Source organism: Malus domestica, chromosome 07, assembly GCF_042453785.1.
Source record: "Malus domestica chromosome 07, GDT2T_hap1".
NCBI classification, from domain to species: Eukaryota; Viridiplantae; Streptophyta; class Magnoliopsida; order Rosales; family Rosaceae; genus Malus; species Malus domestica.
This window is the reverse complement of record NC_091667.1, coordinates 25,919,451-25,944,123: the sequence shown is the minus strand read 5'-3', so window position 1 is coordinate 25,944,123 and position 24,673 is coordinate 25,919,451. Positions and strand designations below refer to the sequence as shown.

Below are 24,673 nucleotides of genomic sequence, written 5' to 3'. Positions count from 1 at the left end.
AAATTTTATTGTATGCATGTAGACATATATACCCACTATTTACAACAGTCTCCAAATATTCCAAAGGTGATGTCTTTACAAAGGTATATGAACAAATAATAGACTGTGTAGCGTATGACCCCATTATTTGTTTGTACATAAAGAACCACTTCTAAGGCCCCATCTGGACTTTTCACATATAAAACTTTTGAGTGATTGTCACTTATCCAAGATTCTTTTGCTGATTAGCAATCCATATGTAATGGATATATGTACAGACGAATGCTAAGGAGACTCTCTTAAAATTGAAACTCAAATGCTAAAGAGACTCTTAAAATTGAAACTCTCTGTGATGTTTTTTGCATAATATTTTATAATATTAAAAGAGAAATTAACTTAAAAATTGAGGTAATAGAGATTCTATATAGAATTTCACTTTGAGAGTCTCCTTAGCATTTAGCACTTGTATATATAATGCTCTAAGCAATTGCTTTGTGTGCTCTAATCATTGGTATTGCCTCCTTTGATCACAAGGCGCAATGACCACTATAGTAGCTAACGGCCACCTGCCATGTAATGTATTAGGATTGTTGTATGCATGTTCTAATCTTTATTTTTTTTGTACTAATCTTATTTTTCAAACCAGCTCCTTCTCACAAATTAATCATGGTTTGACATACACGCAAATTTTTTATGTGTTTTAATACGCGATTTTTATTAATACCCGATTTATGTATAATATATACTTATTTATTAGTAGAATACTCTTTATGTGTTCTTCAACAAATGATACAATAATTACATTATATTCATCTAAACTACAGAGATCAGGTTTTACACTTAGGCATAGAGGGTGGAGCACACTACTTTAACCAGCTTAACTAAACCCAAGTCTAACAAACGACCCTTTGGTTGTAGCCATATCTGATTAAGATTAGGACAATGATTTTTGTTTCGTTTATGTTAGGGAGAGAGCGAATGTGTAAATATAGGAGTATTGTTCAAAACCAGAGTGCTCTTTGTATCCATAAATTTCAAATTGCGTTTCAAATTGCATCTCAACTGCAAAAAGTATGTTAAAAGCATCTGAGAGGCCTTTCCCTTTCCCTCTTTTTATGGCATTCAATATCACAAACTCGAATACAATCAATTTGAACAAAATTTGAACCTACACAGACAGGTGCAATGGAATTCCCATGTTTCTCAAGATCGTACATTCCAGCAAAAATACCTTAGAGAGAGGAGGAGGAGCGGGGCATTTTACTGATTAGCACACTACTTGAAGTCGAGGCATTTTCAAAGGCGTCAAATTGGTGTCAAAATGCTGATCCGCTGCCCTTTGTCTTCCCGAGCATCACATCTTTGGCTTCATTGATTTTGGAAGCAAGGTAATGACTGCCACCTGCATCAGGATGGTTCGCAACCATCACCTTTCTATGTGCTTCCTTGACCTTGTCTGCAGCTGCACTTTCCCTGTCGAACCATCCGAACGAAAATCAATTTTGCTCTGAAAAAAAAAGGAGAATACAACACGACCACGGCTTCAACTTTAAAGCGTCAAGTATCACTCTCCAACCTTTCCTATCTTCATTCTTTTTAGAGTTTGACTTGGTTCAGATAACTATATCTCTTCTAAGACAAGTCAATTACAAGGTATTAGAATCGAGAAAATAATCAATTCTCTGTTTTTATTTCGGTTGAAATGAAGACTTACCAAATGATGAAACAGAAAAGCACCTACTATTTAATTCTCCACAAAAATGTTGTTTCCTTATAATTTGACGGTAGACAATTCAATTTCATAATTTATATACAAGGAACAGAATATGCCTTTTTGTTTCCTTGACCATGGATAAATAAACAAGCAATGGATAAGCTAGGAAAAGATCCTACATTCTACATTATAAAACCCTGCTTACCTAATACCAAGAATAAGAGCTGCTTCCCTCTTTGTCATTGTCGGCTGGAAGCCACCTTCATAAAATTTCCGCATTCTAGCTTTTGGTGGTCGTGTCTTAAACGCATGCCAAGCCTGGATACCATATCTACCAGCAAGGGCAGTAGCAGCTACTGCAAGACCAGCCAACAATGGTGTAGCCTGAAGTACATCTAAAATTTTATTAATTCTACAGAATGTAATTTGTCGTTTTAATTCTACAATCTTTCTGAACTAAATGTAAATGGCATTTTTAGTCTGATAAAACTCCTTCCGACTTCGTTCCCCTTCAATTATTCCAATGGCCATTTGCCCCATGTCATAACAAAGGTGCACTCCCACTAGTTTTTGGAATAACATTTACATAGTTCAATGCAGAAAGACACCATCATCTAACAGTCAGACACCACTCCCACTAGTTTTCGGAATAACATTTAACATTTACATAGTTCAATGCAGAAAGACACCATCATCTAACAGTCACACATGGAGCCAAATATTAGACCGCAAAATATCACTTGGACAACCAAATGAAGGTACTAACTACACAGTCCTGACCTCTGAATGTGGATAACAATAGTTTGAAACAATATATGCATGCGAGACAGATACATCGATTCAAATGCATATAGGTCATGGAATCATGTGACAGAACAGTCCTGCCATCTTAAAGCCAAATTTGAACATCCGCTGAATGTGCACAGGTTTCTAACAAATCAGACCAGAAACAGGAAGGACGCATATCAAAATGTGGAGATTTTATCAAGATTAGATAAAATAATTGGATTAGCGAACCCGAAGAAGTTGTTTAATCATTTTACTCCTAAGATTAACCCATGATCCAGTTTTCTCCATGTCGCCATTACAATTCTTTTGTTCTACACCTCCCAATAGAAATATATATCTACATATATGTATGTATGGATGTATGTATGTACATGTATATACAGCAGGAAGCCAATAGGACGAGTCAAATTTAGTAGAAATCCTGTTGTACCAATCTATCAATGCAAACCCATAGTTTTTCAGCAAACCCAAATTCAATGCAAACAACCACGATTCAAAATTTCTACAAAAATTAAAACTTTACGAACCCCAGTACCAAAATCACATTAAATTTTGAATTTGGGAATATAAATGGAGAGTGAAAAAACAAAAGAACCGGCGGGGGAAGACGAGATTTTGCTCACCATATCGTTGAATGTGTCGTGACTGAGCTGAGAATTTGGGGTTTGTCCTTCATTCAGAGGCTTCTCGAAGCTGGTTGTGGCTTTGGGTTGTTGTGAGTTGGGGAAGAAGCTGTGTGCTCTGCCCAGCATGTTTTAATCCCTAATCCTAATTCCCAAATTCTAATTCGTCCATTAATTTTTGGGTACCTATCATATAGCGACGTGTAAACGCCATTTAAACGCACCGGACAAGTTCTGGAATGTGTGTTTATAGGCTACGGACTAGGCCCATTTTGCACCCAACAAGTTTGTTTTGATTGCTTTTGTAAGAAGTGCTTTTGTTCAAAAGCACTTACGTTAGAGATGTATTTTCTTATAAATATGTTGAATTTTTTAGGGAAAAAACTAAGGGGGTGTATTCAATTGAGATTTTGATGGACTAATTCTTTTAATGAATCTAGGGGTATTTAATCAGGATTTTAAGTTATTCTCTGAAATTCAAGGCGTATTTAATTAGAATTTTAAGATAATTTATTAAAATCCTTATAAATCTGGGTGTATTCAATTAGGATTTTAAAGAAGGTTATAACATTACAGATGTATTCAATTAGAAATTGATTTTAAAGAATTTGAGAAAGTCGAGGAATTAGAGGGAATTTGAGAGATTTTGTAGTGTATTTTAAGCATCCACAAATCTCACCTCTTCCTATAAGATTTCAAGGGAATTGAATCAAAATTTTATATGGAATCTCTACAAATCAATTAAACTCTATAAAAATTCATAGATTTATAAATCTATTAAAATCTCTCAAATTCTCAATTGAATACACCTTTTTTAATGGATTTATAAATCCCTGAATTTTTATGGAGTTTAATTTATTTGTAGAGATTTCATATAAAATTTTGATTCAATTCACTTGAAATCTCATGGGAAGATGTGAGATTTGTGGATATTTGAAATACACTGCGAAATCTCTCTAATTCCCTCTAATTCCTCAACTTTTTCAAATTCTTTAAAATCAAGATCTAATTGAATACACCTAGAATGTTATAAACTTCTTTAAAATCCTAATTAAATACACTTAGATTTCTAAGGATTTTAATAAACTATCCTAAAATTCTAATTGAATACACGTTGAATTTCAGAGAATCGTTTAAAACCCTTATTGAATACCCCTAAATTCATTAAAAAAATTAAAATATCTCAAAATTCCAATTGAATGGACCCCTAAAAATTTCTAATTAGAAGCACTTTTGACTATTATAAAACACTTTTCCTCGAGAAATCCCAAATATGCTTATAATCACTACACATATAACTTCGAAATAAGTTTTCAACAAACACGCAACTTTGAAATAATTACCCACATACTACATGAGTTTATTCAATTGGAAATTTGAGGAATTTTAATTCTTTTAATAAATTTAGGGGTATTCAATTAAAATTTTCAGTGATTCTCTAAAATTCAACATGTATTAAATTAGGAATTTTGAACAGAGTATTAAAATGTTTAGGAATCAGGGTGTATTCAATTAGAATTTTTTTTGTAATGTATTTTAAGCATCCACAATTGAATCAAAATTTTATTGGAATCTCTACAAATCAATTAAACTCTACAAAAATCCATTAAAATCTCTTAAATTCCCAATTGAATACATCCCCTACATTTCAAGGTATAAAATCTTGAATGGACAGAAATATTCTCTTGGTCATCAAAACATGACTCCTTGATTGGGTATTAAAATCACATATTAGTAATGCTTTCCAATGGTAAAAATAAGTCTAGGAGTTTTTTTACGGTAATGGGATTGTTAGATGTTTGAGGAGAGGGAAAGTAGTGAGAATCGAACATCAGAATGCATAACATAATTACTTTCCGTTACTACAGTAGAGCGCTCCATATGGAAAAATGCAAGTTTAGTATTCGATTAGCAAAAAGTGCTAGAATGATTGTGGAAGAGTTGAATGCGTTTTTTAACAAATAAAAAACATGGGGCATGCTTCCACAAAAGACAAGCAACAACAACAACAACAACAACAAAGCCTTTTCCCACTAAGTGGGGTCGGCTATATGAATCCTAGAACGCCATTGCGCTCGGTTTTGTGTCATGTCCTCCGTTAGATCCAAGTACTCTAAGTCTTTTCTTAGAGTCTCTTCCAAAGTTTTCCTAGGTCTTCCTCTACCCCTTCGGCCCTGAACCTCTGTCCCGTAGTCACATCTTCGAACCGGAGCGTCATTCGGCCTTCTTTGCACATGTCCAAATCACCGGAGCCGATTTTCTCTCATCTTTCCTACAATTTCGGCTACTCCTACTTTACCTCGGATATCCTCATTCCCAATCTTATCCTTTCTCGTGTGCCCACACATCCCACGAAGCATCCTCATCTCCGCTACACCCATTTTGTGTACGTGTTGATGCTTCACCGCCCAACATTCTGTGCCATACAACATCGCTGGCCTTATTGCCGTCCTATAAAATTTTCCCTTGAGCTTCAGTGGCCTACGACGGTCACACAACACGCCGGATGCATTCTTACACTTCATCCATCCAGCTCGTATTCTATGGTTGAGATCTCCATCTAATTCTCCGTTCTCTTGCAAGATAGATCCTAGGTAGCGAAAACGGTCGCTTTTTGTGATTTTCGCTAGATTGCTCCGGTCATTAGTGTGGATAAATATATAAATGGATAGAGATAGGAAAGCAAACACAAGATGTGCGTGGTTCACCCATATTGGCTACGTCCACGGAATAGAAGAGTTCTCATTAATTGTGAAGGGTTTACACAAGTACATAGGTTCAAGCTCTCCTTTAGTGAGTACAAGTGAATGATTTAGTACAAATGACATTAGGAAATATTGTGGGAGAATGATCTCGTAATCACGAAACTTCTAAGTATCGGAGTGTGGAGTCGTCTTGACTTGCCTTATCTGTCTCATAGGTAGATGTGGCATCTTCTCTGGAAGTACTCTTCCTCCATCCAGGGGTGGTATCTTTAACTGGTGGAGATGCACAAGGTAATGTATCAATTTCACTTGAAGCTTACTTGTAGTTTCAGGCTTGGTCAAGCGCGATACAAACCATGTAGTAGGAGTCCCCCAAGTCGCCGAGCTAGGGGGTCTGCTGAAAGAGGTGACAGACAAGGTAAGCAATCAGAGCTCCGACTGATTGTTCACCTTCTCCCCATCTTGCAGCAGCATGAAGGATAAAGAGAAGAAAAATGAGAAGAGATGATATGAGATACTTTTGCTTTTGAAGAAGTAACTTTCCACAGGCTTATTCTTGAACTGAGCTGGAGGGTTTTCTGGTTTCCTCCAGAGTATAAGGCCGACTGAAGAATTTGAGGGTCAAAACAAGTCCATCAAATCTAGAGTACGTTCCACCCTGCTGATATGGGATACTTTTGCTTTTGACAGAGTAATGGATGTATCGGCACGTGTGCTGTTACGCTTGTCTCCACATGCTTCCTTGTATCCTTCGCACTTGCCCTATCTGTTCCTCAAGCAAATGCAGAATCTTCCCTGGAAACATAAGATGTTGAAGATGAGTACTCGAGAGCAATGCCAGGTAAGTAATCAGGTAAGGGGTTCCAGGCAGTCAGATCCTGGCTGGAAGCTTGATTCCAAGTGCTGACTGATTGCTCTCTTTCTCCTTGTCTTGCAGGTAAAAACAAGGCCAAAGGAAAAGACAGGGAAAAAGCATGATATGGGATACTCTTGCTTTTAACCCTGATGATATGAGATATTCTTGCTCTAGTATAGCTTGTTTGCAGAGGTATTATCGGGGGGAAAGAAAGCTGAATATTTCGAAAGGCTTCGTTGGGAGTGCCCTCTCAGATATGATGAAGGGTTGAGCATTTTTGCAGGTCTGCCTGTCCGTTGGGGATGGGGGTCGACATATATAGGAGTCTCCCTAACAAGTAGTAATGCTATTCCTTTACCCTGCTTGGTCATAGCACGGTAGTGGGAGCTGCCAGTTTCACATGTTTTAACTCTGTCAGAGCACTTTGAAAAAGTGGTCTGTGGTATCTGGCTCTCGAGATTCGGAGAACGATGCCTCTTCGATTTTTGAGAAAGCAATCATGCTGGGGGTCTGGCTCTCGAGATTCGGAGAGCAGTGTCTCTTCGATTTTTGAGGAAGTAATCATGTTGGGAGTCTGGCTCTCGAGATTCGGAGGGCGGTGCCTCTTCGATTTTGGAGCAAGCAATCTTGTTGGGAGTGTTGTCTCGAATGTGAGTAAATGTTGGGCATGTTTGCTAGTCTACCTTGCCACGAAGCACAAAGGTTGACACACAGGGACTTTCCAATTATCCAGCAATGGTACTGTTCCTTTACCCTCTCTTCGATTTTGAGAAAGTAGTCATGTTGGGAGTCTGGCTCTCGAGATTCGGAGGACGGTGCCTCTTCGATTTTGGAGCAAGCAATCTTGTTGGGAGTGTTTTCTCGAATGTGAGTAAAGGTTGGGCATGTTTGCTAGTCTACCTTGCCACGAAGCACAGAGGTTGACACACAGGGACTTTCCAATTATCCAGCAGTGGTACTGTTCCTTTACCCTTGTGGGTAATAATATGGTAGCTAGACCTTCAAAATTTATGTGTCTAAACTTTGTTAGTGCTGTTTCTTTGCTATTCTTTCACCTTTCTTGGTCAGAGCGATGTAGTGGGAGCTGCAAGCTTCACGTGCTCAACTTTGGCAGAGAACTTTGGCAAAGTTATCTGTGGTACCCATGAGCTATTGTTGCGTGTGGGAAGTGGGTGATTGAACAGTAAGATTCATGTGCTTTCTACTTCACCAGAAGTCTTCGACAGAATGCCCATAATTTCTGCAAAGCTGAGTGTGCGTGTGACAGGTGCTGACAAGGCTGGAAAAGTAGGTGCCTCTTCGATTTCTGAGATCGGCCCTCGTGGTCTCTGAGCAGCCCAGCTTTTGAGAAAGCGAGCGCCTCTTCGATTGATTCGGAGAACGATGCCTCATCGATTTTTGAGAAAGCAAATATGCTGGGGGTCTGGCTCTCGAAGATTCAGGGAGCAGTGTCTCTTCGATTTTTGAGAAAGTAATCATGTTGGGAGTCTGGCTCTCGAGATTCGGAGGGCGGCGCCTCTTCGATTTTGGAGCAAGCAATCTTGTTGGGAGTGTTTTCTCGAATGTGAGTAAAGGTTGGGCATGTTTGCTAGTCTACCTTGCCACGAAGCACAGAGGTTGACACACAGGGACTTTCCAATTATCCAGCAATGGTACTGTTCCTTTACCCTCTCTTCGATTTTTAAGAAAGTAGTCATGTTGGGAGTCTGGCTCTCGAGATTCAGAGGACGGTGCCTCTTCGATTTTGGAGCAAGCAATCTTATTGGGAGTGTTTTCTCGAATATGAGTAAAGGTTGGGCATGTTTGCTAGTCTACCTTGCCACGAAGCACAGAGGTTGACACACAGGGACTTTCCAATTATCCAGCAGTGGTACTGTTCCTTTACCCTTGTGGGTAATAATATGGTAGCTAGACCTTCAAAATTTATGGGTCTAAACTTTGTTAGTGTTGTTTCTTTGCTATTCTTTTACCCTTCTTGGTCAGAGCGATGTAGTGGGAGCTGCAAGCTTCACGTGCTCAACTTTGGCAGAGAACTTTGGCAAAGTTTTCTGTGGTACCCATGAGCTATTGTTGCGTGTGGGAAGTGGGTGATTGAACAGTAAGATTCATGTGTTTTCTACTTCCCCAGAAGTCTTCGACAGAATGCCCATAATTTCTGCAAAGCTGAGTGTGCGTGTGACAGGTGCTGACAAGGCTGGAAAAGTAGGTGCCTCTTCGATTTCTGAGATCGGCCCTCGTGGTCTCTGGGGAGCCCAGCTTTTGAGAAAGCGAGCGCCTCTTCGATTTCTGAGATCAGCCTTCGTGGTCTTTGAGCAGCCCAACTTTTGAGAAAGCAAACGCCTCTTCGATTTCTGAGATCAACCCTCGTGATCTCTAAGCAGCCCAGCTTTTGAGAAAGCAAACGCCTCTTCGATTTCTGAGCAGGCGCCTCTTCGATTTCTGAAGCTCCGTCGAGTGCAGATTTTTATAAGGGCTGGCATTAAGTTCCAAAGCACACTTGAATCTCCACCAGTAGAAGCTTCATTCTTGCACTTCTAAGATCTTGATTTGTCCGACCTCTTCTCTCTTCAACACCTTTGAAAATGTCTGGCCCCTCCGACCGTCGTTTTGACTTGAACCTTGTTGAAGAGGCAGCCCCGCCTTCTCCAGACAACATATGGCGCCCATCCTTCGTCTCCCCTACTGGTCCTCTTACCGTTGGGGATTCCGTGATGAAGAATGATATGACCGCTGCGGTGGTGGCCAGGAACCTTCTCACTCCCAAAGATAACAGACTACTTTCCAAACGGTCTGATGAGTTAGCTGTTAAGGATTCGCTGGCTCTCAGTGTTCAGTGTGCAGGTTCTGTGTCTAATATGGCCCAACGCCTATTTGCTCGAACCCGCCAAGTTGAATCATTGGCGGCTGAAGTGATGAGTCTCAAACAGGAGATTAGAGGGCTCAAGCATGAGAATAAACAGTTGCACCGGCTCGCACATGACTATGCTACAAACATGAAGAGGAAGCTTGACCAGATGAAGGAAACTGATGGTCAGGTTTTACTTGATCATCAGAGATTTGTGGGTTTGTTCCAAAGGCATTTATTGCCTTCGTCTTCTGGGGCTATACCGCGTAATGAAGCTCCAAATGATCAACCTCTGATGCCTCCTCCTTCTAGGGTTCTGTCCAGTACTGAGGCTCCAAATGATCCCCCTCCGGTGCCTTCTCTTTCTGGGGCTCTACCGACTGCTGAGACTTCTCCTAAGCAACCTTTGTGAAGGCTCCCTCTTGTGTGTTTATTTTGACTCATGTATATGTACATATTTGTAGCTTATCGGGGATATCAATAAATAAGCTTTCCTTCATTTCAACGTATTGTGTTAAATACACCAAAGCCTTCTTCGCTAAGTTCTTTGAATTTTCTTTTGTTGAAGCTTGTATGTTGAAGCTTTCTGAGTGGAGCATGTAGGTTGGGGTAGTGTTCCCTTAATTTTCCGAGTGAGGAAAACTTCTCGGTTGGAGACTTGGAAAATCCAAGTCACTGAGTGGGATCTCTAATGAAAAAGGTTGAGGACTCAACCGGATGGGCCATTCACCGTCGTTGATTCTAAAGTGTGTACTTCAAACCGGCCATGCTACACGACAGTTCTTACCGAAGTTTTTCTCCGAAAAAGAAGCCTTGAGGAGGTAAAAGCTCCAAACCGACGAGATTGATGGTTGTGTTGATGAATCTTAGAGGAGTAACAAAAAGAAAAGAGCAAAGAAAACACTATCCATACCACTGAAAAATCAAGCCAGTGATGAGTCAAAAGATATCAACAAACTACAGCAATCTGCACACAACAAAAGAAACCATATTTCTGTTACCATGAACAAACATTCAACCCCCACAAACCAATCCTCCTATGCTACAACATTATAAATAACAATCCGGAAACACAACAACACAAAGGTTTGAGAAGAAGAAAAAAAAATGTTGACATTAATCGTGAAGACAACTGAAACAGACACGAAAATCACAAACCCGTCAGATTTTTCCTCTCTTCTCTTCCTCCTCCACCCTCTAACAAAGCCCTGGCCAATCTTTTATTCAATCTTCTTCACGTCAACGACATCTACCTAAGTTACATGCTTAAGCTTGCTTTTATTTTACATGCACTCTCTCACACAAGACTGATCACTAGCTACCTGCTGCCTTTCCTCTCGTGCACTGGAGGGCCTTTAATGGAGCTAGAATCAACCCTAGGAGGACCGGAGTGCCTCCTTGGTCCAGCCGGTGATGCAGAGAATGACAGCCGCTTCTTTGCAGACGTCACTGATCCCATCTCTGATGGTGTCCCGTTCTTCTCTGACTGGTTTGAGCTTGGGGTTGCCAACCTCGACCTGGCCTTTGTTGATTTCGTGGGTGTCATGTAACTTGGAACTGAAGGCGAGCTTGCAAGGCTCTCATCATCTCTGACAGAGGATCCTGTGATGCTATGCCTCCTATTGAAGCGCTCTGACTGGATGCTGAGTGTGCTCCTGGAGTCCTCGTCTCCACCCCAGCCATTTCCTCTTGGGGTTCTCCCGGTTACTGATGCTGACGATGGTGCCCTGGAGAAAGGAGTTGAAGGGGATTGGCGACTGGCAGGCCTGCTTGATCTTAGGGCAGTAGGGGTCCTAGGAGAAGGCTTATCGCGAAGAGCATAAGCTTTGGTGATTTCCCCCACTGGCATGGAGGCACGGCTTGCTGCACTCCTCATGGAGGCCCGGTCATTGAAGTCTGCTGTACTTCGGCTCTCCCACGGCCTTGCAGCCATCCATCTCTCTAACCAACTCCAACCCCAGCGGGGATTGCTGGGATCCATAAAGGTCGGGTGTGCAGGATTCGAAGAGTTCATCTTCTGTCGAAGAGATTTATTGGGTCAGTTTAAGGTAGATGTTTAATTCAATATATTAAAAAGAATAAGGAGGTTCATCACAGCAGAATCTCAAATCAGAATTCAAAAATCGCCATCGATAGGCTTCCTGTAATCCTGTAAAAATAATCAAAACGGAAAAGTATGCTACCTGGTGAGAGAATGAATAAGCCAACGCCCTTTCTCGTCTCATAGCAGCCTCTTGTTTCATTTGTAGCTTTGCCTCGACCTGTTCCTTGGATTGAATGCTATCATCCCAATCTTCTCCCATCTATCACAATAAGTTTAGCATATCACAAAATCGAAGACGCCTGAAATAAATATAAAACTAGAGGCCGAAACAAATTGATGAACTCAAGGAACAGAAGATGGAAGCAAAACATGAACGGGCATGATTGTACAGGAGTGCTCATAGACAACTCATACAAACATAAAATATTGGGGGAACTTACAGAATCTTTTTTGATTTTCTCAAGCTCCTTCTCTTGTTTCTGTTGGAGCTGTCTCTGAAAAGCCTGATTCTCCTCGGACATTCTAATCCTCCTTGCACGAATCTCAGACTGCACACGAGCAAGAGTCTGCATGCATCTTAACGTTGTAGTTGCTTGCCGTTTAACAGATTGGCCTTGTAGCAATGATTTCAACCTCACCAACCCCCTCAAAGCTCGTAACGCCCTTCTGGCCTGAAAATCACATTCAACGTCCCCTTATAAGATGGCAGCTGACCTTGATCAATGCAGGCATTAATTAAAAAAAATCAGATCTTTCTCACAAGAGGCAAGTCAGTTAACACGAGGCCTATTCAATAGAATGCCAAATCCCTCGTCTTGTTCAAGTTGAACAACCAACCGAAAGTTCAACTGATTCGATATAACTAGGCATACCATCCTCCAGTACTTCTTTTACATATTATCACAAATCATACATCTTATTTCCAAAAGTACATAAACCAAATAGGACTAGAGAACAATATAGCCAAATAAAACATACCATGTGCCCTCGGAATGCAGTCTGAATCTTGATAGCTGCAACCTCCTGCATCGACTTTCCAGGGTAACGGGGCATGGGCACAGCTGTGAGGCGAACAACCTCCGCGGCAGCCTGAGCAGCAGCCACAGCTGCCTCTGCAGCCGCGGCAGTGGCAAGTGCCACAGAGTAAACATGTTTGTTCTGTGCATTCTCAGCCTCAGCTAATTTGACATCTTCTTTGGGAGGCGGGGTCGGAGGAGGAGGAGGGGCGGGGGCGAGGGCGGAGGCAGGGGCGGGGGCGGAGGCAGGGATAATAAATGCGGTTTCTGCCCAGGAAGATACCGCATCCTCATTCTTGTACTTCCCAAACCATCTCTTCTTTGACTTGTGAGTCTTCTGGCATGAAAGAACAATCGTTTCGATTAGAAACTCGTATTAATTTTCGATACAATCACGATGTAAGATCAAGGTAAACCAATTAAACAAACCTGGTCTTTCTTTTCCTTTGGATCAGGGGTGAGGGCTTTCTTCAATGCAGAAAACCAACTCCCTTTCCTCCCCATTTTCTAGCAAAGCATGCTGCCAAAAGCAAACAAACAAATTTATGAAATTTTAGAGACATACAATACAATGAACACGAAAAGGTCGAAAAGTTATGAAATTTCTCAAATGCATAAATTCAAATAACCCATAAATTCAAAGGAACAGTGGACAAGGAAAGTTGGAACTTGAAAGTCAAAGTTCAACCCTCAAGATTCTGACTTTTTGGTAGGAAATCTATGTCTTAATGCGCAGAGATCTAATTAAACACGCACTAAACACAATTGATAACTTCCTAAACCTAATTACAAAGGGCAAACAACGGACAATAAAAAACAAAAAAGCTGCCAACCCAACAAAGAAAGGTGCAAACTTTCGGTTATCCATTAATGCAAACAATAAATGGTCCAAAACCCAGATTGCAAAACTGCAAGATTTTCAAAACTTCCACAGAACCCAGATAAAAAATCCTACTAGCAGCAACTTAGAGAGAGAAAGATGAGAGAGAGAGTGTGTGACAAAATGACAGAGCCCACAAGTTAATTTTAGGACAAATGCATGAGAAAAACACAGGCAAAAACCAAAACAAAAAGGACACACTTTCAGTACCTCTGCTCGAAAATTCCCAGATCTCTGTGAATTTCGGGAACTCCCTCTCCCCTGAAAAAAGAAAAAAAACAGAAAATACCCAAAGGAGTATATGAATGTGGAGTGGGAGAGAGAGAGAGAGAGAGAGAGAGAGAGAGAGAGAGAGAGAAGGGGGAGGAGAGAGAGGGGGGACCAGATAATTTGGTGAGGAAAGCTTCAACGTTCGGAAAAACAGAACAAGTTGCAGAGGAGCAGAGGGAATGGAGGAGGGGTTAATTCGGAGGGGCCTACAGATATTGGGGTTTCTATTTTAGTAAGAAACAAAAAGCAACATTAGACAACAAACAACAACCTCGCTGTCTTTTGTCCCTTCTTCCCTTGTTTTACTTTTTCAAACTGCACCCCTTAGCAGCTAATTTTTGAGGATTTTTTCTGGATACAACCTTCGTTCTTATCTGCTGCAACATGAACCACAGCGACTTCCTCTGCTTCCTCCAAACACGGCATGCCTCACAGATTTAACTAAATTGTGATTATTTGTTAATTTCGTAGATAAAAGATGAAGGGTTGCTCTTTTTACAAGCAAACGATACGATTCGACCCAAAAAAGGACACAAATTAATCACAATTTTTGAGCTGATATGCAAGTTAGTGGGAGGTAATGATAGCAATTTGGTATAAGATTTGTGTATCTTGCATATCAAGTTTAAAATTTTCTTCGATTGTGCAAAATATAAAGGTTCGTTTGAAAATGCTTTTAAAATGACTGAAAGTATTTTTGGTAAAAGTGTTTTTAGATTTGAACGTCACTTGAAGTGCTTCTTGCAAGAAGCATCAATTATAGCTTCTTTCGAGAAACACTAAGTGATTTACCCAGGTTTACTTGTATTTTTACTAACGATTAGTTAAAAAAATATTTTCTTCAAAAGCGCTTATACTCATTTTAAAAGTACTTTCAAATGAGCTTAAATGCTAATTTGGTTGGATGCAGTGATTTCATATTCAAGAATCAGGTTGACATTAGAAGGTAAAATTGTTTATTTAAAAGATTCAAATCCATGTATGCTAAGATTTGGACCATAAACAAATTAAGAAAGCAAATGGATTCAAATTATTCTTTGCATATAGTCATTTTAAATCCAATTAAAATTACTACTTCTAGTTATTCCAAATACATTAAACTTAATATTTTCAAGTTTATTCCTCTTTCCAAATCCAAATAATTTCTTCCAAATTCTTGTGTTCCGATGATCATTTCCATATTTAAACGTTGTTGCGGAGCTACAGAATGGTCATTGTCATCAATTTACTTCCTCTATTAACAATTCTTGCCTCACTAATTGTTGGATATAACAGTGCCGGAAAAACCCTAGCAGTTGTGCCCTACAATATCCGTTTTAGGTTATAGTTTTTGTACAAAGAGTTGGTCCCATTAGCCAATAAAATATGCAAATGCCAACAACTATTTAGTATAAAAAAATGTCCCTGCAACTTGTGACTTGGTGAGGTGAGGCCACCACTGCACAGAATTTTAAGAGATGAGTGCATCATTTGGTGGCAACATTGATGGTGTCACATGCCAATTGCCTCATGTGCACGTGAGCCTTATTAAATTATTTACAGCCTTGTAAGTTGTAGCTCGGAAGAAGGAGAACAACTTGTATGATACGTGTATATTGTTACAATAACATTTAATAAGGATATGTGTAAGTTTTTGTTTACATGTATTTGATTCAATGACGCTAAATGGCACGTTACAGTGTTTCATAACACTGAATAATATGTGACAGTGTACTCGTACCATGCAAATTGTTTTCCTTATGCACAAAGGAATGCTAGCCTATAGAAATTGTATATAATGCCTTCACATATTCTTCTCCTTGTGGGTCACACGAACAGTATCCAGCTTGTATATAAAAAAGGTAATGTTATCTACACACCTATTTTAACTTCACATACTTCTTTTAATTTTTGGCCATTGGATCAAAAGAATTGAAGAATATTAATGGGCAAAGGTTACCAATAGTGTGTGGAAGATAAAAATAAGTGTGTAAATAAAACTATCCTATAAAAATTGATTCTTGATCCATTCTAGGTTCCAAGAGTTTTTGTTTCTGTGTGATTAAGAGCGTTTATTTATGTATTTAAGCGACTAAAAGCATTTAGACCTGCATAGATATTTTGTGTTTTGTTGCAGCCGCATCAAAATTTTGTAGTTAGTTTCACTCCGTCTTCCTTAATATCAGTTTGTATTAAAAAGTTGGGAATAAATGTTGAAAAACATGTTTGAGTAATGAGTTTAATCTTTATCCTTGTCAATTATCGAAGTCTGAATTTGGAGTGCACGTTGAGTGTTCTTCACTCCGCTCGAGTGCTGGACATGAAGTCATGCTAATCACTTATGACTATGTGATAGTTTAATTTAATTGATTGATTTAGTTGGAGCTTTCAAGTTGATAACTAACTGCCACATTTGTCAAATATCCTAGTCAAATTCTTGATCAACTCACAACTTTTTTTAATTTCTTAGTGCAATGACGTGGTGTGCAAATTATATGCCAGTAAAGGTTGGAAAATTGAGTTTGTGTTCAATTATATAGCATCAAATTCTAACGATGACTGGTAAATTATTGAATTGGTGAATTTGATTCTTACAATATACAATAGTCAAACTCAAGATATCTTATTCTTAACTTGAGTAGCATTTTCTACGCGTATACGACAAGTTAAATATTTGAAACAAAAAGAACATCTATTGTTCACTCATATGTTGGAAAGTGGTTAATTCCATAATCCAATTCAGCTCCTTGTCGTTGCAAAATTATTTTTTATTTTTTATATTCTTTTTGGGGTACACTGGAAATAGCATTTCAAGGCAAAAGCCAACAAAGTACACCACCAAAGCAAATATACACAAAAATTCAATTACACGATAAGCACAAAGCGAAATATATGGACCCTAAACATCCTTTGAAGGCCAAAAGCAAAAAATACACGAAAACAAAAAACCTAACCACCTGCTACCACCGACGCCGCCAGAACAATGCCTCCCAACCACCGCTAGCCAGCATCCCCAACAGCTACTAGTAATCAACTCCCAAGAAGTGAAGAAAAGGAAGAGAGGATCCTCGTCATATTCTATTTGTGAGGATCCTAGGGATTCTTCTGTTCATCATATATCGTGCGACCAGTTTTCATCAGATATTGTTTATATTCAACTTTAAATTAAAAAATTTACAATTATTTTTTACTACATGATATAAGATGAACAAATATAATTTGAGGATTCCCATAATCTTTACAAAAAGGATCCGACGGATCTTATTCAAAGAAAAGGAAGATGCCTCGATGGGGTTGGTTAATTAATTATATTAATTAATTGAGAAGATCAGACGTCACTCCACAATTTTCATCATTACCTTTGGAGTGCTTTGTGAAGTCCATTTATGAGGGAGGTATTTTAGACAGGTAGAAATTGTCTTTTACTAACCACTATATGCCCTTAAAATTATGATGACACTATATGCCATCTAGTTGATTTAATTCCTGAAATTTTTAGAGATTCGATTACAAAATTTACACAGAACTTATACTATTTTTTATTTCACATGTGTTAGTACACGAAAAATCAAGAATAAAAAAAATTCCAACACTCGAGTTTTTTAAATGAAGGAAAACTAAAATCAGAATATTTTTAAGGTTTATTTTTAGCTACGATTCCTAAAACTCGATTTTGATCCCACTTTGTTTCCTAAAACTCAAAAGTCAACATTCTACTATTTGAAACTCAAAATCCGTTTCACATTTCCATGTTTTGCTATTTCTATAAAAAAACTGTCAAATATGCTGGTGTGGATTAAAAATACATTTCAGAATAGAGAATTATTATTGACACTAAAAAATTTTCATTTTTCACTAAACTTTCTTCATTTAGAAATAAAGATACATTAATGAGTATAAAATAAGATTTTTGAAGTACTGATAACAGTTTAGAATAAATAAAATAATATGTCAATCCACCCAAAGGGCAACAATCTTAAGCTGGGCCCATATTTTCTTGGGCGAGTTTAAAGCAGGCCTGAGTCCAAAGTGTAAACCTTTTTAACGGGCCGGTCTCAGACTTTTAGCCCAACACAACGCTGTCGTTTGCGGTTGAGGGGGGAAGCCGAAATCAGGTCAAACGAAGGGAAGCTCGTACCCTGCGACTGTTTGAGGCTTGAGGCGCCTAAGCAAATAATATAAAGCAGCTTCCTTCCTCCATTGCAGAAGAGAAGTGAGCAGCCATGGGAAAGCTGGGGAAGAAGGCGAGGAAGTTCTCGAAGAAGAATCTTCAGTCCGTTCTCAGAAAAAACCGCAAGTTGAATTCCAAGTTCAACAAAAGGAGAACTTCCAAGAGTATGCTCTCTCTCTCTCTCTCTCTCTCTCTCTCTCTCTCTCTCTCTCTCTGTTCTGCAAACCCGTGTCGGCTTACGGATTGAAAGTTTGAAACTTGGGTTGAGTAGAAAATAAATAATCATTAGAACTTGCATCTTTTGGTGTGGTCTTACTTGGGTTGTTGTTACATTTTTGTTTAGAATTTCTGTATTTTTACGTGGGATATGGTCTGTGTAAATGTGAAAGCTTTGGTTTTTGAATGCATGGAGTTTTGGTTTTGTTGAATTTTGTGGGTTTTAGTTATATTTTGTGTTTTCGCTTTATTTGGAGATTGTTTCTTGCTTCTCTGATTTCTGTTGGGGGAAAATGTTAATTCAATTGTTGCAGAAGGTGGGAAAGAAGATAGTGGTAAAGAACAGAAAAAGGACGCAGTGGAGTTGTCCAATGCAAGGTACAAAGAAGGACATTTTTTCGCATTTCGTGATCTTGAACATATAATTTTCGAATGCCATTTAGATAGTACTTGTATCTTTTACTCTTTTTTTTGGGTTTAAATTTCCACCATTTAGTAGTTTCCGTTAATGGAGGATAGAGTTTTGGAGACTAAGTTTTCCAGAAGAATAATATATGTCAGATATTGATTTTATGTTTTGATGAAGGCTTCAATCTAACATTCTAACCTAAGTGTCAGAAAAGTTTTTTTCCTTTAAGATAGCATTTCCTGAAGAAGAAGAAAAACTAAGGAAATGTCTCCCATGTAACGTTTTACATGTCAAAAAAGCTTCATGATATTTTGCATCCAGAAAACTTTCCTGTTGAACTGTTTTCCATTGACACAAATGGAGCCAATGCGTTTTTAAGTTTCACTATGTACTTTCATTTTGTAGTTTACTTTAACTGCATTATAGTGTTATACCATCATTACGGACGCACTAATTTCAAAAAATTGTTTTCAGAAATACTGAAGGAATCTACATAGAAGACACTCCTCTTGATGCGATATTCAGTGAAGATGAGAATGATGTGTTTGGAGATGATTCAGACAGTGATGGGTATCTTTCTGAGGTATTGAAATTACATTTTTTTCTGGGAACTCTTCTTAACTTCAGTCACTTTGCTGGGAATTTTTGGATTGAATTTTTATTTTCTTTCAATGTTTGATTAGGACTCAAGTGATCTGCATTGTGAAACTGAGAATTCTCAAGAAGGTGAGGTCATAATTCCATCTGTTTATTTTGTATCATTCCGATATTAATTTTGCTTCTCTTCTCCTCTCCCCTTTACATTTTTATGACCTTTATATGCAGGAAATTTTGGCAGTAGTGGTAGTGATTTATCTGCGCAGAACAGGGAAATTCAACTTGAACTTGCGAAGAAAATGAAAAAATTAGACAAATTGAAGGATAAGGTAATGGTCATGGTTATTACTTGAAAGTACATGTTCTTAAGAAGATTGTTTCTTTTACCAGTTACCACCCCATTCTGCTCATCCTACCAACTATCTTTCTCCACCTCCCATCCGATCTTTTCTTTTTCTTTTTAATGATCATGTTTGCTTGGAAAATTTTCAGGACCCAGATTTTTCTAACTTTCTCGAAAACTATCATAAGCGGTCTGAACAGTTCAGAAACAAAAAGGCAAGTAATATCTATTGTGGCATTTAGCTTCAGTTTTTGAGTTTTGTTTGGAGCAGTACATTTGTCTGCAGTTTTATATTGCAAACCTAATTTCCGTCTGTAATCTGGGTCGGCTGTTTGATGTCCCTTCTTTCTCCCGATTATGCATGTGCAGTATGCTGATGAGGATGAGATGAGCGAGGATGATATGCAGCCAGAGAATGTTGATGGTGTTAACACTCACGCTAGCAAGTTGTTGACCAGCTCTGCCATTGATTCATTGTGTCAACTAGTCAAAGAGCATCAAAGTGTGCCTGCGTTTACTAGTCTATTAAATGGGTACCGTGCTGCATGCCACTATGGAGCTGAAACAACCAGTGTCTTTAATGCTGATTCTTGTCATGGAATTCAGAACAGTGAAACCTTTTGCAAGATATTGATGTTCATGCTTAATGAGGCTGATAATGTATTTAGGGGGCTACTGGGCATATCAAGCTCCAATCCCAAGAAAGAGAAGAGTATGGACTTGAGCAAAAATTCAAAATGGAATACTCTTAAGCCACTGATAAAATCGTATTTGAGGAGCACCCTTTTACTACTGAATGAGGTTAATGACTCTGAGATATTGGCCTTCTCCTTATCACGGATCAGAGCTTCTATGATATTTTTTGTTGCTTTCCCTTCGTTGCTCCGCAGACTTATCAAGGTATATCTAAATGAATGAAAAAAATAGTTCAAACTTAATACACACACACACACACATATATAAAGCACCAAATCATTCTGTATAGAGATGCTTTATACATTGTCGTGCTTGTTATATAGGTCATGCAACTCATGCTTAACACTTCTAATTGAAACTGCAGATTGATGTTCATCTGTGGGCAACAGGGAAAGGGACTATATCATCTCTATCCTTTCTCATCATACGCGATGTGGCATCTGTGTTTCGCTCTGATTGTTTTGACACCTGCTTTATTAACACATATAAATCATTTATTGGTCATTGCCTATTTATGGAGCCTGTTATATTTCAACACGTACAGTTTCTAAGGAACTCCTTTGTTGAGCTATGCTCTGTGGATCTGCAGAAAGCATCTAGTAAAGCAATGGTGTCCATCAAGCAACTTTCTAAAATACTGAAGCAGGGTCTGCTGACAAAGAAGAAGGTGTGGCCACTAACTCAATCCTATTGGTGCTTGTTTAATTAAATTCTGAAACTTGAGCTTTTTCCTCTTTCAAGTTATATGTTTATGTGTGTGTGGGAGTGTAGTTTATAAGAAGTTATGGTATTTCGGATGTACCAATGATATTCACTGAAGTTCTGCCTGATTTTCTATGGCCAGGAAGCTGTCAAGAAGATATGTGGTTGGCAATACACTAGTTGCATTGATCTATGGGTTACGTTTATATCAGCTAACATACCTGATTATGATCTTCAGCCGTTGCTCTTTATGATAATTCAGATTATAAATGGAGTGGCTGTGTTGTTTTCTGGACCTAGATATTTGCCTTTAAGAGTCAAATGCATTCAATGGTTAAATCAGCTCTCGTCTTCCTCAGGAATTTTTATTCCTATTGCCTCTTTAGTGGTGGATATTTTGGAATATAAAATTGGCAAGGATGTTGGTAAACCTGGAAAAGACACCAATATTATGTGTTCTGTAAAGGTTGGGAATTTGTAACTTTACCGATAGAAAAGTGTGTTTGGAATTGGGTTATGCAGTCTGCTCTGATTTGATTGATTATTGTTATTCCTTATTTTTTGTGCAGTTTCCAAAGAATTGGTTAAAATCGAGGAACTTTCAAGAACAGTGTGTTGTATCTGTTATTGAACTGCTTTCAGCACATTTTGCTCAGTGGAGCTATCATATTTCTTTTCCTGATCTGGTGACTATTCCCCTTGTCCGCTTGAGGAAGTTCCACGAGATAACTACTATAGAGAGTTTCAAGCGTATAGTGAAGCGCTTTATTGATCAGGTACTGTCTCATAGAGGATTTAGTCTTTTACTTGCATCTGTCTCCTTGAAAATGAATTTATTTTCCGGATTCAGGGACACTCAGAGACATAGGTCTCTTTTATCCTCTTGAGTAGAAATTTGCTTGATGGTTGTACCTCAATAAACACGGGAAACCTGTGGAGTCCCACTATTCGGGCTGTCTTTAAACGCAGGCTGTACTTATATTATTTTACGTCTGTGGCATCCATAGTTAAAAATCATAATTTCCTCAGTTTTTGTTATGCAAATTCAAATAGAACTATTATATGGCAAAGAATGTCTAAGACAGTGACACATTAATGGTTCCTTTGTTGGCTTTTGCAAACTCCCCAACATTGTTAATAAACTGCTTCCTTGGCCTCCATGGCTGGCAATCAAGTTAATGCGTTTAGGAATCTTTGTCATGTGACAAAAAGGTTCTGTTGGTTGCACTGCAGGTGGAGCAAAACATTGAATTTGTGCGGAAGAAGAGAGATGAGGTGCCTTTTTCACCAAAAGATCAACAATCTGTAGAATCATTTCTCCAGGTCTGCAGCCATTATGACCGTTATTTTTTGGACTTCGATGAATATTACTTGTTTTTTTTTATATGTTAAATGGTCAACATGCAGCTAGAAAAGCACAGTGGCAATACTCCGTTTGCACAATATTATAAAAGCATCATCGACAAGGCTGCTTCTAGAAATTTGGCTCTATTTGAAAAGGTGCAGCATACTTAACCTTATTTTTTGTGTTCTTATACCTTTTTCCGATTGACTTGACTGGGTATGGCGCCGTGAATGTTAACTATGGAGGTAGTTTAGCTATTGCACAATGACATTTCCGGTGTACAAGTAGTTGGAATCAACCCTTTTTTTAGCAATCTCATTAAATTTCTACTCTTGTGATGGTACTTGATCCAGTTCTCTGAAGTAGACAAAATCAACAAGAAAACACAAAAGAAAACAAAGCAGCCTCCAAATGACAAGGTAACTCAAGGTGCCAATGGTAAACATTCGGAGAAAAGAAAAGCCAATGCGTCTATTAACGGTGGCAGACAAGGAAAGATGAGGAGAAAAGAAAAGTCTGAATCGTAAATCGTCAATTTCTGAACCTTCCTCAGACTCGCCGAGCCGGTTTTGATCCTTTTGGCAGAACAGACATCTTAGGTCAGTGTTCTCTTTATAAACAAAGACATCTAGTCTGTTGCTTGTAATATTGTAAGGAAAGTTTTGTTTAACATACATGCAGAGGTGAACTCCCATTACTGATGACAAAGCATTTCTTATATATATTTTTTTCTAGTGATTTGAAAACGGTGTTTTTCTTCCGAATGCCGGAAGATGTCTTAAGTTCGTATCCCCCTTCCCCGTTGACTTGGAAAAATAATCAAGAAAAAAGCATTATATAGGGAATCTCAGAGGCATGATCATGGTTGACTTTCGTTTTTTTTCGTTTTCTTGTTGGCCAAGTTTACTGGTTGACTTTTGTCTGCTATATTTTTAGGGTTCATATTTTCTAATTAATATTTGTGTTGCCTTGTAGCCGATCGTTCTAGACAAGGCAAGGTACAAAGGGTAAGAGGGCCGGCATTCGGCACCCATTTGCCTTTACCAAAGGCCAAGTTAGTAATGCAAGCTACTTAACGTTGATTAATATTTATACCCGTTGACATGAATACCACTACTAATCTGGGGTGTTTTCGTAATTATGATGAAATTATTATAATAAATCATGTATTTACGTGTATTTAGGCGCACATAACGCGTTATCTGCAATTATATTTTAATTTTTTTATTAACGGGCTTCAAGTCTGTTTTATATTATTAACTTGGAGCCAGATCCTTCAATCAAGCTATGGAACAAGAGAAAAGTTTATCAAGATCCATTGTTTTCTCCTTTTTCTGTGTATGGAGGCATAAGATTAATCGAGATTTTGCTTTTGGTACTCACGAGTGGTTGGTTCAGTGGTAAGAATTTCGAATATCCTCATAGCCGCTCGTTGGGGTTAAACCTCTTATTTTCAGCGCTTAGAGCACACGGTGGGACTTCCAACTCCAATAGAGAAGGTTAAAGGTCCAAAAGCTAAAAAATAGGGGTGGGTACGGTTCGGTTTGATGCGGTTTGGAGTGAAACCCAAACTTTTTGCGGTGCGGTTTTGAAGCCAAAACCGAAATAAAACCAGACCGTTGGGTTCAGTTCGGTGCGGTTTCAATTCGGTTTTTAAGAAGAAAATATACATTTTAAAATGACACCTATCTACGCATAAAAGGATCTCATTTTCTGATTCCACACAATACATTAATTAATGAAGCATGCCAACTATCAGTGCATTGAGTGATATTTTGATAATTTATTTTCATCTAAAATTGGAACAATATCTGCAGCAAACCGAACCGCTACAAAATGTCATAATCCATATTTGAAATGAAACTAATCCCTCATTAAAAACCAGTACAAGTCCTTATAGAGCAGTCTTTTAGCTAGCTAGGTGCCAAGCCACACAAAAATTGAAGGCTTAGGAAGAAGAAATGAATGAACGGTTGCAACTACGTACATACTCTGTGTAGTAGATAACATCAATGATCCAATGTCAAGGCAGATGTATATTAATAGCCCAACAAACAGACTTGCACCCTCAAATCTATGAGAAAGCTATGCATTATTTCCCTTGCAATTTACGTTTGCATAGTATCCCATATCTGATGTAGGACAATGATATTCTGTCGAAGACTAAAGAAAGAAAGTGATGAATGATGATATTCTAGTGTGGTTGAATGATGATTTTTAGTGTGGTTTGTATATACTCTAACAAACAACTAACTAAAATGTTTATTAATATTTGCACTGCAGTTCGGTTTCAGTGCTGTTTTCAAAAGCCAAAACCGAAATCAAATCGTTTCTTACATTGCGGTTCGGTTTCAAAACCGCAAACCGTTTGGTGCGATCCAATTTGGTTCATGTTTCGGTTTTGATTTTCGGTTCCAAATGCCCACCCCTACTAAAAAATGATTTGATTTGTCAAAAAACTCATCTCCAACAAATGATTGAGTTATAATTATAT

At 38.5% G+C, this 24,673-nt stretch overlaps 3 protein-coding genes across 7 annotated transcripts; 1 reads left to right on the top strand and 2 right to left on the bottom strand.

Annotated features, from left to right (window-relative positions):
* Positions 1 to 1,053: 1,053 nt before the first annotated feature.
* On the bottom strand, positions 1,054 to 3,394 carry LOC114826083 (mitochondrial import inner membrane translocase subunit TIM14-1-like). Its single transcript, XM_029105839.2, has 3 exons — positions 3,106 to 3,394; positions 1,899 to 2,077; positions 1,054 to 1,452 (listed from the first exon to the last, which is right to left on the bottom strand). The coding sequence occupies exons 1-3, from the start codon at positions 3,232 to 3,234 to the stop codon at positions 1,296 to 1,298; spliced, it is 465 nt and encodes a 154-aa protein (XP_028961672.2). The 5' UTR covers positions 3,235 to 3,394; the 3' UTR covers positions 1,054 to 1,295.
* Positions 3,395 to 10,598: 7,204 nt separating this feature from the next.
* LOC114826082 (protein IQ-DOMAIN 3-like) lies at positions 10,599 to 14,136 on the bottom strand. Of its 4 annotated transcripts, none has more exons than XM_029105837.2 (6): positions 13,662 to 14,136; positions 13,001 to 13,091; positions 12,534 to 12,905; positions 11,996 to 12,226; positions 11,695 to 11,814; positions 10,599 to 11,528 (listed from the first exon to the last, which is right to left on the bottom strand). In XM_029105837.2, the coding sequence occupies exons 2-6, from the start codon at positions 13,073 to 13,075 to the stop codon at positions 10,830 to 10,832; spliced, it is 1,497 nt and encodes a 498-aa protein (XP_028961670.2). In that variant the 5' UTR covers positions 13,076 to 13,091; positions 13,662 to 14,136; the 3' UTR covers positions 10,599 to 10,829. The 4 variants fall into 4 exon arrangements, with proteins under 4 accessions (XP_028961670.2, XP_028961669.2, XP_028961671.2 ...); XM_029105836.2 differs by having other exon boundaries at positions 12,534 to 12,908; positions 13,662 to 14,061; XM_029105838.2 differs by having other exon boundaries at positions 10,599 to 11,525; positions 12,534 to 12,908; positions 13,662 to 13,975.
* A 3,634-nt stretch (positions 14,137 to 17,770) lies between these two features.
* LOC103417683 (protein REBELOTE) lies at positions 17,771 to 23,508 on the top strand. 2 transcript variants are annotated; one of them, XR_003774924.2, is made up of 14 exons: positions 17,771 to 18,035; positions 18,402 to 18,465; positions 18,971 to 19,079; positions 19,180 to 19,222; positions 19,322 to 19,422; positions 19,586 to 19,651; positions 19,806 to 20,336; positions 20,497 to 20,799; positions 20,977 to 21,300; positions 21,404 to 21,610; positions 22,068 to 22,157; positions 22,242 to 22,334; positions 22,533 to 22,778; positions 23,155 to 23,508. XR_003774924.2 is itself a non-coding variant. In XM_008355842.4 (13 exons), the coding sequence occupies exons 1-13, from the start codon at positions 17,924 to 17,926 to the stop codon at positions 22,704 to 22,706; spliced, it is 2,217 nt and encodes a 738-aa protein (XP_008354064.3). In that variant the 5' UTR covers positions 17,771 to 17,923; the 3' UTR covers positions 22,707 to 22,925. The 2 variants fall into 2 exon arrangements, 1 of the variants encoding a protein (XP_008354064.3); XM_008355842.4 differs by lacking the exon at positions 23,155 to 23,508 and having other exon boundaries at positions 22,533 to 22,925.
* Positions 23,509 to 24,673: the final 1,165 nt, after the last annotated feature.